This window comes from Diaporthe amygdali, assembly GCF_026229845.1.
Source record: "Diaporthe amygdali strain CAA958 chromosome Unknown NODE_15_length_991109_cov_64_707514, whole genome shotgun sequence".
Lineage (NCBI taxonomy): Eukaryota > Fungi > Ascomycota > Sordariomycetes > Diaporthales > Diaporthaceae > Diaporthe > Diaporthe amygdali.
The window spans coordinates 192,118-209,337 of NW_026517035.1; the positions used below are offsets into that span (position 1 = coordinate 192,118).

The 17,220-nt window shown below is 54.1% G+C and overlaps 6 protein-coding genes across 6 annotated transcripts; 4 read left to right on the forward strand and 2 right to left on the reverse strand.

Moving 5' to 3' along the window:
- Positions 1-1,051: 1,051 nt before the first annotated feature.
- J7T55_009787 (uncharacterized protein) lies at positions 1,052-3,046 on the forward strand (the record flags this gene model as incomplete). Its single annotated transcript, XM_053143738.1, has 2 exons — positions 1,052-1,480; positions 1,682-3,046. 2 exons carry the CDS (start codon positions 1,052-1,054, stop codon positions 3,044-3,046), a joined length of 1,794 nt encoding a protein of 597 aa, XP_052993306.1.
- Positions 3,047-3,459: 413 nt separating this feature from the next.
- On the reverse strand, positions 3,460-5,621 carry J7T55_009788 (uncharacterized protein; the record flags this gene model as incomplete). The annotated part of the gene is made up of 3 exons (XM_053143739.1): positions 3,460-4,577; positions 4,638-5,481; positions 5,538-5,621. 3 exons carry the CDS (start codon positions 5,619-5,621, stop codon positions 3,460-3,462), a joined length of 2,046 nt encoding a protein of 681 aa, XP_052993307.1.
- A 3,627-nt stretch (positions 5,622-9,248) lies between these two features.
- On the forward strand, positions 9,249-9,734 carry J7T55_009789 (uncharacterized protein; the record flags this gene model as incomplete). The annotated part of the gene is made up of 1 exon (XM_053143740.1): positions 9,249-9,734. The coding sequence occupies one exon, from the start codon at positions 9,249-9,251 to the stop codon at positions 9,732-9,734; it is 486 nt and encodes a 161-aa protein (XP_052993308.1).
- A 125-nt stretch (positions 9,735-9,859) lies between these two features.
- On the forward strand, positions 9,860-10,826 carry J7T55_009790 (uncharacterized protein; the record flags this gene model as incomplete). The annotated part of the gene is made up of 3 exons (XM_053143741.1): positions 9,860-10,086; positions 10,248-10,383; positions 10,794-10,826. The coding sequence occupies 3 exons, from the start codon at positions 9,860-9,862 to the stop codon at positions 10,824-10,826; spliced, it is 396 nt and encodes a 131-aa protein (XP_052993309.1).
- A 606-nt stretch (positions 10,827-11,432) lies between these two features.
- On the forward strand, positions 11,433-13,007 carry J7T55_009791 (uncharacterized protein; the record flags this gene model as incomplete). Its single annotated transcript, XM_053143742.1, has 1 exon — positions 11,433-13,007. One exon carries the CDS (start codon positions 11,433-11,435, stop codon positions 13,005-13,007), a length of 1,575 nt encoding a protein of 524 aa, XP_052993310.1.
- Positions 13,008-14,314: 1,307 nt separating this feature from the next.
- On the reverse strand, positions 14,315-16,606 carry J7T55_009792 (uncharacterized protein; the record flags this gene model as incomplete). Its single annotated transcript, XM_053143744.1, has 1 exon — positions 14,315-16,606. One exon carries the CDS (start codon positions 16,604-16,606, stop codon positions 14,315-14,317), a length of 2,292 nt encoding a protein of 763 aa, XP_052993311.1.
- Between the last annotated feature and the right edge of the window lie 614 nt (positions 16,607-17,220).

Here is a 17,220-nt window from a genome sequence, read left to right on the forward strand (position 1 = left end):
ACCCAGACAAGGAGGATAACGAAGAAGAGACAAAGATAGCGGCAAAGATAGAGGCTCGCATAATGAGGAAAATTCGCACGAGGACGGGTATCAAAGTAGCTGATACGAACGACTTTCAACGGGCCGGAACTACATCGGGGCAAGTTTAGGGAAGGGAAGTAGAGATCCCTTGTGTAGAGAAACAGTAGTCTTTGAGCTGGTAATGCCAGGGATCTTCTTATTACCGCCTCCAAGATATGTGCAGTAAGCCAGCGTGCTATGAAGTTTTCATCCGTGTCTTCGTTATACACAGACTCGCCAGCTTTATCTTCAAAGGGTGGAAGAGGAAGTTTGGTTGAGGAGCGACAAGACCAGAGCAAGGCGCCTGTCAATACTGGACACATTGCTTTGCTTGCAGTCAGAACCGGCGCAGGGCTAGCATCGTGCTGTGCTTCGTATTGTGGAGCCCGCTCGCCGCGAAACCTCCACTCTCGCACTGTGCGTTGAAGCTTAGGGGACTATGTCTTTGAAGCCACAGAGCTCTCGATGTCCGCACTGTCGCGAGTCGCGACTCGGACTATTCACGTGCTTATTTCCGGCCGACGAAGACATTGTGCGAGTTGGGGTCGTAATCGGAAGGGCGCATTGAGACGAAAACGAAAGAGTGTAATGACATGAAGATACCGGAGCTGTTGATAAGCATCTATGATCGACATCATAGCGGGTCAGTACAACTCTTGTACTCGCCATCATTATTACCGTCCTTTTTCCGGGCGGGAAAAAGTAGACACTTGCATTGCACTAAATTAGTAATTGTGCAGTGCTATAAATCCGTCTAGTAAAAAATTCGGCAAGGTCGTCGCTATTCATCTGTCTGCTTGTCCCTTTGTTGTTCACCGCTCCGAGACCGCCGTGAAGAATTGCCGTCTCCATCTCCGAGGAACAAAACTACCGCTTGAGTCACCTTGCCACTTAGCGTCCAGTCAAACCTTACAATTTCCCCAGTCCAACACCACAAGTCTTCCTGAATCTGCGGATCGGAGGACATTATCTCAGGCCCCGGTAAGCAACAATGCAATCCCTCCGGCAATCTAGACACCTGTTGAGCGCAGTCAGGGCGCAGGTGGAGCGGGATCAAGACAGGGCACGATTGAGGACCCTCGACGCCGAAGACAGCGAGCGGCCAGCGGCAACCAGCGAGGGCCAAGCCGATCCGAAGAAAACCGCCAAGGATGCCGAGTCACAACGCCGCCAGTCCGCCGAGTCCATCCCGCGCCCCCCTTCGTCAAGCAGCAGCAACTCAGGCACTTCTGAGCAAGACTCCAATGCCGCACAGCGCGTGGCCACCGCTGCCACGCAGTACACTGCTCGTGCGGCCCTGGGCCACTCGCTGACGGGTGTGCATGCGAGAGACCGCCGCACTCATGAAGGCAAAGGCGAACAAGTCTTCGTGGTGGGCTGGGAGGGCCCCGATGACCCATTGAACCCTAGGAATTGGCCGGTAAGCAGCTTCTGGGTCCCATTTGAATCATTGAAGGACGTCAACGTACTATCTTCATAGTCTATCTCACTGCTTGCCTCAGAGCTTTTCTTCAGGTTGCAGGTTGTGATCCGAGCCGTGTGAACGCAATGGCCGGGTCCATCTCCGTGCAAACAAGATAACTCTTCCTTGACCTTTGATAGCTAACTCTAGACTCCTCAGTACACGCGCCGCGTGAGTTGCACACTACAGATCTCACTTATCGCCGCCGCCGTAGGCGCAGCATCCGGCATCGATGCCACGGTCCTCCCACAGGCAGCCGAGTCCCTCGGCGTAAGCGAAGTCTCCGAGTCGCTGGCCACAGGTCTATACCTCATTGGCATGGGCATGGGCAGCCTGGTCGCTGGCCCGTTCTCCGAGACGTTCGGCCGCAATGCTGTTTACATCGGGTCCATGGCCGTGTTCATGATCTGGATCATGGCGTCCGGCCTGGCGCCTAACTTCGGCGCGCAGATTGTCTTCCGCTTCTTTGCTGGGTGCTCGGCTTCGACTCCGCTTGTTTGTTCCGGCGGGAGCGTGTCGGATATGTTTGACAGCATTGAAAAGACGTGGGCCTTCCCATTGTATGCGATTGCTGCGTTTGGGGGGCCTATGCTCGGCGCCGTTATGGGTGCGTATATTGGGCCCTCGACGGTCGTAAGCTGGCGGTGGACCGAGTGGACGATGTTGATCCTTTCTGGGCTGGTGGTCTGCTGGGTGTTCCTGCTCATGCCTGAGACCTACTCGCCCCTGCTGCTGAGGTGGAAGGCGAAGCACCTGCGACGTGTGACGGGAGACAATCGTTTTCGATCGGAACATGAGATTGTCAAAGCGACGCTCTTCAGCCGGCTCAAGGTCAGCATGACGAGACCGTTCCTCATGTTTACCGAGCCAATTATCCTCGCTATGACCGTGTACCTGTCGGTTGTGTACATCGTGTTATTCACTTTCCTTATTGGATGGCCCTACATCTTCGAGTACACTTACGGCATCTCCCAAGGACTGAGTAACATCATCTTCATCTCGATGTTCGTCGGCCTCCAATTCAGCTTCCTGCTCATACCAATCGTCTACCGGATGACGTTGAAGCAGGTCAAGTTAGCCGAGTCCCGCGGCGAAGGACAGCAATTCAACCCAGAAATACGTTTGTGGTACGCCATGCTCGGCCCAGCCGTGAGCATCCCCGTCTCACTCTTCTGGATGGGCTGGACCGCCAGCCCAAACGTCAGCATCTGGTCGCCCATCCTCGCTGTTACGCTTTTCGGTTTTGGCGTTATGGGTATTTTTATCTGTGCGTACATGTATGTGATCGACTCATACGAGATGTTCTCAGCGTCGGCTTTGACCTTCACTGCGCTGGTGCGATACGTCGCTGCTGGTGGGATGACGGTCGTGGGAATCCCGTTCTACACCAACATGGGCGTGCACTATACTTTGACGATACTGGCGTGCATTTCTTGTGTGCTTGTACCCGTCCCATACGCGCTGTACAAGTGGGGGTATATGCTGCGAAAGAGGAGCAAGTATGCCGTGTCTCGTGAGATCTAGGGTGCTAGAGCACTTTTCCCTGGCATGCCAGGATGTTGCTCTAGCACACGGGACTGTAGGGATACACTTTGCCACGAAACTTTATCAGGGAATAATTGGGAACGGGAAGTGAGACAGGGGCTCGGTCAGTTGGCCGTGTCGCCACAGCTGGATGGTGCGCAAACCTATAGAGTGCAAACATGGAAATAGATTGGATACCCCTTGATAGATTTTTCTCGGCCTGTAAACAAGAAAGCAAGAGGCCAACGCACACGATATTTCACCAAATAGATGAGAATCTTGTACGTGTGTTTGTAATGCGTTCGATTAATGATGTTCGACAAGGTCTAGCCTCGGATTCTATGCAATGCCCATTCCAGATCCCAAAAAACCCAACCAGTCCTGTATGCTCCCAAAATTTCCCAATACTTTGTCTATAGCAAAGTCGATGCAATAACTGCGACGGCAGCAAGGAGCAGGCCGGTGTTCTCGATGCCGGAGAAGCGGCCGGCGGCGTGCGAGGCCTGAACAACGGTAGCACTGTTAGATCCCTGAGAGGCACTTTCGCTCGCGCTAGAAGCCAAAGAAGCAGGGGTCGCATCCGCAGAAGAAGCACCAGAAGCAACATTGGAGGAGGCATCAGAAGAAGCATCGGACGAGGAGGTATCGGAAGAAGCAGAACTCGCAGATGGGCTCGCAGAAGGACTCGCAGACGAAGGGCTCACAGATGAAGGAAGCGCAGAAGAGCCGCCGGAGCTGCCCTTCTCAGCAGTAGTATCGCCACCCTGAGATTTGCCGCCGGCTCCTTGGTCTCCAGAAGCACCCACCGTGCCGTTCTGAGACGCGGAGCTGCCGGAGGTTTGCCCAGACGTGGCAGCCGTACCACCCTGCTGAGAAGAGGCGCTTGAGCTGCTGGACGATGAGGCTGGGGCGGTGGAGTTCGCACTGGTGCTTGGGTTAGGGCTCGCACTAGAACTACTTACCGAGCCGGAACCACCGCTGGACGATGATCCGCTTGAGGACCCAGAGCTCGAGGAGCCCGAGCTGGGCGTGATGGCCGCCTCGGTGGGCGAGACGACCTTGGCCTGGCCGGCGAAGTTGCACGCGGTGCTGGCCTTCTTCTGGTTCGTGTAGTACGAGTTGAGCGCGTGCGTGAGCTGCTGTACCGGGTTGCACATGACAAAAGCGCCGTATTTGCCCGTGGTCGCGTTGGACGTGATGCCCGCGCACGCGGTGGCGTCCATTCCGCACACGGTTCCGAACAGCGTACCGATCTTCTCAGCGTCGCTTGTGACTGCATCCGACGGCACGCAGGACGACGACGCCACCATGTTCTCGCACAGCGTCGCGTTGGGCGTAGGCGGCAGTGCCTCGGCGGCCTCCCACAGGCCGGCCGTGACGGCTGGGCACTGGCGGGGGACATTGGACGCAGTGTACGAGTTCATGGAGATGCTCGGGTTGGCCGTGTCTGCCGCTGTTCCCGCGACGGCAGTTGCAAGAGCCTGGAAGTCCTTTCGGGGTGTGACGGTGGTGCCGGAAACGTCCACGAGACCTGAGCCAAGGTGATTAGCTCTCTCCTCCGTAAATTCTCACGAGCACCGTAGCGACCTACCGAAGTCGTTTTGCTCCTGAAAGAACTCGTACACAATTCCTCCGCTCCAAACCTTGTTCATCTGGTCACTGTACAGCACTCCGGTTTCCTGCCAGACCCTCGACGCTCCACCGCCGGGGTTGTTGCACCCATACTCGGAGAAGAAAGCCGGGACTGAGTAGTTCGCAAAGGCCTGCGTTCGCTCCTCATACCCGCTCGCTTGGAAGGTGCTCTGGCCACACCATTCGTAGATGTTGTAACCCCAGAAGTCAACAGCACTGGCTTGGTCCTGACCGCAGTTGAAGTAGTTGGCCAGGTTATCTCTGGTCTCCGCGTCGTCGTTGGTGGCATAACCAACACCGAGCCAGCGACCAAAGTTCTTGGACTGGATGTACGCCTTGGAATCACGGACTGCGGCCTTGATGAACGCAGAGGCATCGGTGTTGGTCTTGTTGTTGGTGACCTCATTGCCGGCAAAGAAGCCGATCGTGTTCGGGAATTGGCCGAGATTGTCAATGACGCCCTGGTACCGAGCAAAAAGATCCGTGTTCCAGCTAGGGTTGTCACGCTCGATGGACTCGCCGGGCACACTGAGGTCTGCAATCACGTAGATACCTGCGTCCGCGAGGGCATTCATACATACTTGGTGGTCAGCCGTTGGGTCGATGGCATAGACACGGATCGTGTTGGTGCCGAGCTGCTGGAGGAATGGGATGTCGCGCGTGCAGCTTGCTGTGTCCGCCAGCGAATCAATAAACGTGGCCTGGTTGCCCTCTGCTGTGCCGCCAGGGCCGATGCCTTGTTGATAGGCTACGCCCTTGATGAAGAATTGGGTGCCATTTGATGAATAGAAGAAGTATTGACCCTGATCCAGGTTGTTAATCACAAGCAAAATGATTTTCGATGAATACGCGGGCTAACCTTGGCGACGATAGGATCTATCGCAGCTGCCGCGTTTCCTAGTAAGGAGGCGAATATCGCCGTTTTGGTGAAGCTGGAAAACATCGTGCTGTGATCGAATTGTGAGGCGACTTGGCAAAGTCAAGCTTTGGCTTGTCCGCGGCTTAGCGAGCTTGTGTATTAAAATGAGTGTTGCCAGCAATAACACGAAAAGAGCGACAGTCCAGACTGATAGCAGGGTGAAAGGAATAGACTCGCTGATGACGCAGTATCTGCGAGCAAACAATGAAGCGAAGAAAGAAAATGGCGGCTCGGATAAGAGTAGGTAGGTAATCGAAAGAGTCAAATTATTTCATGAATCACCCTCATGAGGGAACCCACCCAGTATTGCCGGACCAGGGAGAATGGCGCCCCGGTAGTATGAGCAAGGTAGCCTTTTCACCAAGCACGAGACACTGCGCCCCGTCGGGTGCCGCAGGCTAGAGTTACCAGTCGATGTCTGACACACTAAGTTGTTGCGGTTGTGCTACTTCGGGAAGAACCAGTCGATTCTGAAACACGGAGCGCCGCCGACTGACAACCATGTCCGTGGGGCTTGCCAGCGCTCATTGGGCGGGCCCACGCATTTTAACTTCGTCTAAGAAGCCGTCAGCTAAATGTGGATGAGATGGAGTCTTCCGCTCGCTCTCGAAAACGGGTCAGATTAGACTACAATAGCCTGTGATTATCACTCTCCACTTCGAAAATCGCAGGTCGATCTAAGAGGATAAGGGGGTGGAGACAAAGAGGAAAACATTAGGGTTAGGAGATTCCAAGGGGCTTGCCATCCCTGCCCATGCCCATACTGTAACAAGGCGACGCCGTTGGGGTGGGACATGTTTCTGAGCGGGAAGCTTGCTTGAGCTTGATCGAAGATCACTTCCTCACTCGATTCATGGTGTTTTCATTGTGCCCCAACGGCTTGCAAGTTGCACCGCTGCTCACCGAATGGCTCAATTATCTCACGATGAGAAAGGTGGGCCGAAGCAATATCCGAGTCAAACATTCCCTCGGATTCACCATTTTCCAGCACGAATCCATTCGCGTTGGTCATCAGCACCATTCGTTCAGGCGAGCAGATTAGGTGGATACAATCTTGAGGGGCCGCAAATTACTTCCTTTCCCGGGCCACCACGACACCCACTATCGCGATCTTGGTTGTGACGAAAGACAGTGAGTGCCGTCTTGCAAGCGACTGGTACTGCGAAGTTATTGCACAACGATTCCGGCCCAAACGACGACCTTGCAGTGGCTGGCACTATAACCACTGCACATGTACTCTGGTGTACAAGTTTCTTGACTGATCACTTATGAACTTACACCAAGTGAGAGTCACATTGGTGCCCTTAGCTGTAAAGGGTAATATCGAAACCTTGCTGTGTGGCCATGAGCAGTCTTTGTCATCGATCCTCTCTCGTCGTGCTGTTGCGGTTGTCAGAGTCGATTGAGGGTCTGGACTCTACCCTGGACTCCGAAGCATAGACGCGTACATTTCGAAAGCCTCCCCAACAATGTGAACAAGCTCCCTGGAACTTCTCTGACACACATAACTCGCCATTCGCAAGACTCCAATAGCAGCATTCAGTGGGCCAGTTGTGTCGTGCAGTTCCCCTAGGTCAACACATCGCGCACCTTCCTGAACAAGTTCTCCCACGGATTGAATGGTTCGCCCATCATCCTCTGCGCAATCAATCTTAGCTTGAACTCTTTCTTGTTCCCCAAGGAAAGCTGCTTACCTGTCATGCTCTGTTCGTTGACAGCGGCGGCCATGAGCAGCAGCCACTTGAACAGAGATATCAACAACTTCACGGCGCAAAGGAAGTCCTGATAATCGATGCCAATGCTCCAAGAAGATTTGCTAGTCCCAAGACCTGTCGATACCTGTGTGTCTAAGATATCGATTGCGCAACGCAGTGCATGAGATATCCGAATGCTTTGGGAGGGCCACGGTAGCTCATGTAGCTCGGCTGCTAGTTGTGTAGAATCTTGTGAGGCCAAACAAAGCTGTCCAATATTCAGATGCAGTTGCGCGCAAGCTAAACCGTCGAGTGCGTACATGTTGGGATCTTTTAAGGAGTGCGTGATGGAATAGTTTCCCGTGAACGAGGATAGGCCAGACCTTGGTGCGAGATTTCTAGTCAACGGGAGAGAACGGGTCCTAGGAACAGGAATCAAAACGAGATAGCCGGCGGGAAATAGAAAGAAGGGAAGCTGACTGTATCTTCGTTTGGGCGTCTTGCGGCATCTCTGGGAGGGTTTGACGAAGTAGTTGTATCCACTGCAAAATGCAATGAAAGATGGTATGTTTCCATGAAAAGGCGATCGAAACGATGCATCCGTTTCGCCGGCAAGTACGGACTCCACGACGCTGGATGCCAATGACGGCTCACTATAGGTTCTGTTGCGAATTTGCAACCACTCTTCCCCGCTCGAAGCATGCCATTCTTGCGCCGAACACGGCGAGGAATTGGAAAAGTGGCTGAATAGCACAGGAGCTGGGAAATCGAGGGTCATGCTCACAAGGTCCAGTACACAGAATGCGGCGTGCTGCACTCGCCATCGGCTCTCGAGCCCTGCCCACTCCTGCCACCATGGAGAATCGCTTTCTGACCATCGGACTTTGAAAGGGATTCGCGCAACTCTTGAGCGAGAACACCTTGTAGAAACCACATCAATTCCATTGTGGCCTGATTTCGGCTTTGGAGTACGAAGATGGTAAGGAGAAGCTGAGGCAGAGCCTGTGTGGAGACTCGTCGAGCCACATGCCCTCCTCGACCGTAGCTTTCGCCGTCCGCGTGCAGAGTCAGACTTGGGCTGCAACAATTTGGCCACTGAAGTTTTGCCATGATCCATGGCGCGCGTTTGACATGACCACTACTGAGTCAAAGAAATAAAGTGCTGCTTTGGTGTCAAGGCACGTCTCCGCGCCAAGCGCAAGCAAGGCAAAAGTCAAGTCAGATGACAGATCCGACAACCGCACCGCATGAGTGTGAAACAGAGGATACCGCTGGTGGAAACCATCCAAAAATGCCTGAATATAGCGGGCGAGACTCTTTCTTGATGGGAGTGGTTCACGGTCCCAGCCACGGCGTATCAGCGATTCTTCCAAGTGCTGCCGGTAACCAGCAGTTTCTGGTAGCCTAGTATCAGTCCATCAATTATCCATGCTTATATCCAGGGCGGGATATCTCCTTCTAGATTCAACTTTGAAGAAATTCTGGTGCTTTTGGGCAGTGCTTTCGTTGTCCGAAGCAGGAAAGGCGCTTTGATCCACGAAAGGGGGGTGGGTTGGTGGGTTGGCCCGCTCCAGCAGATCTTGTAGCTCTTCAAGGGCCCGTTCGTGGTACGAAAGGTGCCTCGCCGTCAGGCCATTCCTATAAATCTGCGAAGAGATCCCTTAAAGTCGAGCTGATAACAACCGTGAAGTGATCACCTGGTTCTTCTTGGCAGCCAGCGAGTAAATTTGGCAAAGCCGCTCGATTGTTGTAGCGGGCATTGGTTGATGATGGGCTGCTTCATATTAAGAACAGCTACTAGCAACAAGAACAATCATGAGTCGCGCATAAGTGATTGTCTATATTCTATCTGAACAGGACTTTGTATAACTAAACCGACTGTAACGAAATACTTACAAGTGGCGTGAACTTTGCAGGCATCAATACACATTCAAGCCAACTTCGCCATTCGTTCACAATGGGCAATCACACCAACCCCCTCATGTCTTTCAAACATTCAATAGCAAAAGCCCTGACAATGTTGCTCATAACACAGTGCAGCCTTGCTTGGTCCGTCGACACACTTTGGCTTCGAGGCGCCACGGATCTGCTAAAGCGTCGAGGGCCTCCAGATCCACCAATCCCGGTGATTGATGGCGTGCAGTCCACCAAAAGATACATCAGGAACCCAGCGCAGAACCAAGGCGCCTTCTGGTCTGGCTTCCCGTCTCCCCTCACGCAGTCGGCCGCAGCCGCCGCCGGTTTCCAAAAGCTCGAGCAATCCGTGGCTCCCGAAATCCTCAGCCACCCGGACGCCAAGTTGGACAGTGCCAACTCCGGGCAGTTCTGGACGTGGATGTCCGCTGGGTTTTCCGAGACTCTTGTTGAGAACGGCCACAACGAAGTCACAGTTCTTCTACGGGCGCCCAACCGATTGCTTACCGGCCCAAGTGATCCATTCTAAGATGGGAGGATGCGCCCCAATGCTAGTAGGCCATACGTTATCTCGCATAAGGCAAGCAACTAAAGATCCCTTCTAGACTGGTCTCTGACCGAGTTCCCCATCATGCGGCAAATAACATCCGAGTGATGGCCATGCAACCCGGCGAGAATGGCCGTCCTGGCACCTCGCGTTACGAGATCTGGCCGAACGACCAAGGCTACGTTTGGCAGCGGAATTGGGGTGGTGGGGAGCAACAGCCCGAAAAACTGCAGTACGGCCCTGGCGAGGACTCCGTCCTCGTTACGTGTGAAACAGCGATCGATGAGAGCGCCTTTGAGGTCGGCTGTCCCAGTGTACCAGAATCCCTTGAACCGTAAGATAACCTACTATCACAGCCATTTTAGAGATAATCTACTAACTCTGGCTCTATAGTTCGCTCCTTGGCGGATAGTGTAACTACACTGTCGAAGCTTCTGTCAATCCTCAGGTCAACACTTTTAGTATTACCAACTCCTTGACGACACTTTCTGTCAGGTTGCTCGTCACCTGCTTCTCTACCACTTGCGGTTCCGGTACCAGGCCGCCGCGAAGCGTTCTGTCAGAGGCGACCCTGGCACACAGAGCCGCTATCTCAGAAGCCCACCGATTTGATGTCATGGCAGGTTATTGGGTAAGCCTGTCATACTTGCCGTGCCATGGCAGGTTTGCGAGATTTCGAAACAGGCTGTGAAGTGTTGTTTTCTACTGCTATACGGCCTTTGAACATCGAAGAGATTGAATTTCTCCGGAACATAGTTTTAGTTCATGATACGATATTCAGGAATGGGTCGACAGCCTGTGTCTTTGTATTGAAAAGCGTGTGTACTTCATTCTCTATTCCTAAAAATATAAAAAGCGTTGAATTCATACTTGCTGAACCTTGCTCTTTCACTCCAGAATACTGATGAGAACCTTGGATAACTTCCGCACGTCATTTGTACCGGCCAGAGTCGGCCACCGGGCTCACAACTTCAATGTGGCTGCGTTCTCTGCTTGCATGCTCACCTATGCCGCTCGCTTGATCACGGCTCTTTTTTGTAGGGGTCCCTGGCCAAGAGCAGCGTCGGCCAGTAGTAGGGTGGGAAATATTTTCACCTTTATTCACGACCGGTTATCAACCACCGCAGACTGCCGGGCCAATAAGCACAATTCGAATTGTCGTTCAGTGTTGTAGTAATGGCCAAATGCGGCTGCAATCTGTCCTGCCTTAAAGGGGGTTGGAGGTTAAATGATGGCTATCAGGGATACTCTTGCGTGACCAGCAAGGTTTAGGCTACTCAACACCCCCTTACGTGGATACTCTCTTATCCGATTTATTCAACAAGACGGCTTGTCGGGTGCTGCAACCCCGGAAATGTGACGGTGGAGATCATGCACCTTCATGATGCAGACGCACGCCTCGGAAGTCGGTTGAATACCAGTTATGGAAAAAGGGGTCCACCCCGTATGCAAGCTGTCTGGATGCCGGGCACGCTGCATACAAACCCCTCAGTGTTAAGGGTATGGGCGGAGTCGGTCTCAAGGAGCGGTAACATAAAAGCCAAGGCAGTTCGACTTACGGGAGACTCGGAAAATCATCTCATTGTGTCCAAAGCCTTCTCGTAAGCTGTATAACCAAGAGCTTGAACTATATCTAGGTATTTCAGCATGGCTCCATCACGCCCCAATATCATTTTTATCATGGCGGACGATCATGCGGCGAAGGCAATATCGGCCTACGGAGCAGGCATCAACCACACGCCCAACATCGACCGACTCGCAACCGAGGGCATGAAGTTCAACCATTGCTACGTCACCAACAGCATTTGCACCCCGTCTCGCGCCGCAATCCTTACAGGTACACACAACCACGTGAACGGTGTTATGACTCTGGACTCCAAAATCAACAAGCACTTCCCCAACGTGGCCAAGCACCTCCGTACGGGCGGGTACCAGACCGCAATGGTGGGAAAGTGGCACCTGGGCGAAGGCGCCGACCACGAACCAAGCGGGTTCGATTACTGGAGCGTCCTGCCCGGGCAGGGCGACTACTGGGACCCAGAGTTCATCGAGGCCGACGGCTCGCACGATCTAACCGGCTACGCCACAGACATCATCACCGAGAAGACACTCGGGTACATCAAGGCGCGAGACAAGTCGCGGCCGTTCTTTGTCATGTGTCACCACAAGGCACCACACCGCAGTTGGGAGTGCCACGACAAGCACAAGCACTTGTACAAAGACAAGATCAAGATTCCGGATACCTTCACGGATGACTACAAGAACCGCGCGCGGGCGGCCAAGGTTGCCAAGATGCGCGTTGCGGAGGACATGACTTACTTCGACCTCGGGCTCGCGCAGCCGGACGGCGGAATAAACAAGGGCGAAAGGGTCTTTTCTGCGCTAGGCTTTTCCCAGCGGAAGATCCCCGCCCCCACCGGCGACGCCTTGAAGAATTTCAAATTGATCGATATTGAAGACGGGACGGTCTTCCGATTCAAGGACGAGGCGGAGCTAGCTGAGTTCAAGTACCAGAGATACATGCAGCGCTACTTGCGCACAATCCAGTCTATTGATGACAGCGTGGGTGAGATCCTCAACTACCTCAAGGAAGAGGGAGACGGGCTCGACGAGAATACCATTGTCATCTACACGTCTGACCAAGGCTTCTTCCTCGGCGAGCATGGCTGGTTCGACAAGCGGTTCATGTATGAAGAATCGTTCCAGATGCCCTTTCTGGTGCGGTACCCTGCCGAGATAAGGGCCGGGACTGTATGCGACGATATCGTCAGCAATGTCGACTTTGCGCCGCTGTTTCTTGACTTCGCACAACTAAAAATGCCGAGCTACATGCAGGGTTTCTCGTTCCGCAGTCTCCTGCGTGGTGAAACGCCCGCCGATTGGCAGCAGGTCGCATACCATCGATATTGGATGAATAACGACAGCATCCATGCGGCGAGGGCGCATTATGGTGTCAGAGACCAAAGATATAAGTTGATCTACTGGTATAATCAGGACCTTGGGGTACCAGGCGCTCGGCCACCTAATGAGGGCGAGGAGGAGAGGGAGTGGGAGTTGTTTGACTGCCGTGACGACCCTTTGGAGTTGTTCAATGTATACAATGAGCCGCAGTATGAGGATGTGGTTAGACGGATGACTTTGATTCTTGAACGGAAGATGGCGGAGATCGGTGATGAGCCGGTTCACGAGAGCAGGACTGTTGAGGATTCATTCCTTGCCAACTCGACACTGCACATAGATGTTCAATGGCAATGAAAAATATCTAGATAGCGGTCCAAATCTTCCATCCAATTTTGTCAGAATTCACGCAACTTCGGCCAGCTGTATGTTGACATTGCCAAGGAGTCCAACCAATTGAGCATCACGTAAAACGATGTCGCTGATCTAGTAATTTACTCTCTCAACTTCAATGAATTTACTTGGAATCAATAGTTGTATGGACTGGACCTTGCATGAATGAGTGTAACAGCCTATATCAGTCATGAAGCCATCCCCGGTAATTTTTGCCACTTATAATGTGACACGACCCGGGCGTATCTACACATTGCACGGACATCTGGGAACGAACCCCTGTCAGTAATCGTTGACTCACGGAAATTTTGCTGATTCCAGCTAGATACTGAATATTTCGCCTTTGACACTGTTTACTGACACTGTTTACTGGCACTTGTGCAAACAAGACTAATAGTCAGCTCTTTCCAACCGAGCCTGCCGAGCCAACAAGCAACGAATCCAGCAAGCGGCCGACACCCGACGCCACAATTCCGAACATGGGTCCAAGTGGACGGCCCGCACATTCGTGATCGACCCGCCAGATGACGAACGCGGGCACGATGTGGGGGATCCCCTGCGTCTACATCCATACCGCACATGTCTGTATGCACGCTTATCAGGAATGGCTTCGGATGTCCGCTTCGACGCGCATGCAGTCCCTTGGCAACCAACCTTCTGCCCAGCGTCGGACCTCGCTGGATAGAAGGGAGGCAGGCCCATCAGCTGTCTAGCAGGTGCATGTTATTGTGCCCAGGCAGGCAGCCAGCCAGATAGATGAGCTGCTGTGGTGCTGCTGGAGAGGTGATGTGCTTTTAGCTAGCATGGCGCCAAGGTTTGTGAATCAATTTGGCAGGAGATAGGGGTGGAGCTGAGCTTCGGCTCGGCGGCGTTTCCCTTTGCGTCTTGGCCGAGATGGTGTGCGATTTGGGGGTTTTGACTGAATTGGCGGAAATCCACTGTGACGTGTCATGGGTTGTCATCTGAGCAGCTCTGTTGACTAATTAGTGCCGGCAAATGTGTGCGTGATCGATCACTCTGGCACGAGGCTGGGATGTTGAGCGAGGAGTAAAGTGGTGCAGTGAAAGCTTCACGTCTGAGCAGACGACATTTCAATTCGAAGGTAGAGTCGCGCGGAAACATGGTAGAATTTAGAAATCTAGAAGAAAATGCAGTGGTATCATTGAATCCAACCAAATGAAATCCCAAGAACCTTTGGCGCCTATGACCTGACATTCAGGAATGCAGTAGTCCCCATACCATTCCATGACATTCCTTCCTAGGCACCACATCTAACCCATCATTTCCCCCGCCACTGTAGGTGCGCCCTCCCATCTCTGAAGCCACGGGAAAGAAAAGCTCGGCGGCCCACCACCAGCATGGGGTTTCGAGTCCCACCGGTCGGCCGAGAAGCCATTGTCGAGCCAGCCCGACTGCCACGGCTCACTTCCTCCCCCATCTGAGGGCGACGATGTCCTCCTCGGAGACAATATAAACCCCGTTGACGGCGGCACCGTTGGCATTTCCAACGACGCTATACCCGGTAGTCGTGGACTGGTCTCCTTCGACGCGATCGCAGCGCCGGCGGCCACGCTGCCCCTCCGGATTTCTTCCGGCGACGAGGGCTCATCATCTTCAGCAAAGTCCGCCTGCCGCAGGAGGCTGTGTATAGCCAGCCTCTGACGCACCCTCGCTGCGGCACTCAGGCCCGCACTGGGGTCCTTCCCGCCACCAGCCGCGGGCCCAGGGCTTGCAAGCCTGCTCGGGACGGTGGCAGCGCCTCTGGTGGAGAAGACCGAGATGGCCCTCTTCATCTCCTCAAGGACTGGTCTCGCGAGCCTGCTCGACGGGAAGAAGCGCCGCAGTGCGGCGAGGCACAGCTCGGCTCGGCTCAGGGCCCACTCCTCGGAGGGCTTGTCGGGTGACCGGGAGAATTGTGCGATGAAGAGGAGTATCCGTGTCGCGTGATATCCGCAGATGGCGGTGTCGAATTCCAGCGGCTGGGCCTTTTGGCTGACTTGATTTAGTGTGGCGAGAATGTCGACGATGGCGGTCGCGTGCTGGAGGCAGAGCTGCTCGGCTTTCTCCAGGAGGATGGGCTCCACTGCGTCAAGCACCACAGCCGGAGCCGCCTCGCGGTAGTTCCTGACGAGAAGACGGTAGAGGTCGCATTGAGAGTGGTGGAAGGAAAGGTGGACTAGGATCTGGCGAGGCAGCCAGGGGCTGTCGAGGAGCCCAGATATCCTCTCGGCAGTTAGGGTCGGTCCACCAGGAAGTTCGGCCCCTATACGTGCGAGGTGCTGCTCGAAGTCGTGCATCACCGTCGATAATTGTGGGAACGTCGTATCACACAGGGAGAGGGACCGATTGAGCTTCATGAGGTCTCGCCGTAGCATCTCCAGGCGTACACATAGATGATAAGAGCCGAAGTCGCAAGTTTGGAGTGTCCGTTCCGTGCTGTCCGTCCGCGTGTCGCTGAATTCCTGTTCCCAGCAGGGCAGCTCGAGGTAGACGTTCTCCACGGGGCAAAGTTCGAATTCCGGTAGTCCTGTCGAGAAGTATCGCTCGACCAGTTTTAGGCTCCACATCACGCGCCTCCTCACCTCCTGCGACGTCCTGCTCCCTGTAGACCCCTCGCGTTCGTGGTTGAGCCGCATTGCAGCTGCAGCACGGGCTGCTAGGGCCGACAACATGAAGGCTCGCTGGAATGCACCAGTCTCTACCCTGTAGAGGATGATCAGGAGCAGTGACTGCAGACGCGGCACGGACGGAGACTCGAGATGTTTCCAAATCAGGTCTTCCGCGGCTTGTACCCACGACAGCTCAGCCTGCTCTCTGCGCTGTGGAGAGCCCCGATGGTAGCTGGCAACAGCTGCAATGGCATACGACAAGCTAGTCTCTAGCTGGCCATTGCTGCATTGTCGGATGGTTGTCTGTGGGTGAAGGAAGGCATATGAGGACAGGGGGTAGACGTGAGCAAAGTAGAATTCCACGAGCACTTGCATGTCAGGAGGGAGTAGCGATGGTACTTGGGGTGGCTGCGAGACCGAGACAGTTGCTACCTCTATACTCGTAGTCCCTGGCGTCGTCGGTGTTGGTGATGCACTCGATGCGTCCTCGGTGCTGGTCGTGCTTTCAGCCGCAGCTGGAAACACCGAATCCGTAGGCGTCCCAGCTGTGCTCCCTGGTCCGGTGGTGGTACGGCTACTTTTTCGTCGACCATCTGTGCCATAGACACAAGTAACTACTCTCTTCTTGCAGGCCAGACAAGGCGTGCCGCCTGAGCAGCGGACCTTGTGTTGGCGGCATGCAATGCAGGCTTTGCTCGTCCTCCGCCGCTCCACGGGCCTATCCGACGTAGGACTTGGATGGTCAGAGGGCTCGCCCTCTGTCGTCGACGTCGGCGTTGGTGGTGGCAGAGGTGTGACAAACGAGCAGGCAAATTTGAGCCTGTCGCAGTCACCGCAGCCTTTATCTCCACGCGTTCCGTCGCAGCGGACCTTGCGAAAGCGGCACTGCTTACATGTCTCTTTTGGCTGGCGACCTGTGGCGCTGAAAGTTGTGACGTACTGCTCCATGATCATTGTTGAAGTTAAGTTGTTGGCGTCGTCGTCGATGATTGATTGCGCGGCGACAGGTCCATTCCTTGTTGATGCTCCACTGCGCCGCCAGGAAGTGGTTTGTTTTGGGCGGGAAGGGCAGTCAGTGATGTGAGGCTGATACTCTCGTGGGCTGACTGGGTGTCTTTTCCTGGAAAGGTGCACACCGAGGAACAGATAGAGTTACAGGTCACCGTATTGTGCATATCCGAACGGTGGGTTCTCGAGAATCCTTTGCTGTGTGCTCTCATATTCCTGCGGTGGGACCCCGCATTCCGCCTATGATACCATCTCGAGCGATAATTGCGAATTTGACGAATCTGCATGCCGACACCAGGCCCGGGAACGACGCCATATATGAAGGTAAGGAGGCTTTCCAAAAACCCCTTCCGCCAATCCAGAAATCTCACCCACCCACTGGCCGTCAAGCGATAAGCTCTAAACGACTCGCACCAACTGGCAATCTCGGAGATAGAGTTCCGTGTTCCCACTGCCATGACCTCGGAAAGCTCAGAAGCGGACACGATCCGCTGGATTCTGGCCCCGGAAGTCCATAGCCACAGTGCTGCTAGAGGAAGATCATCCGGTTGCTAATCCAT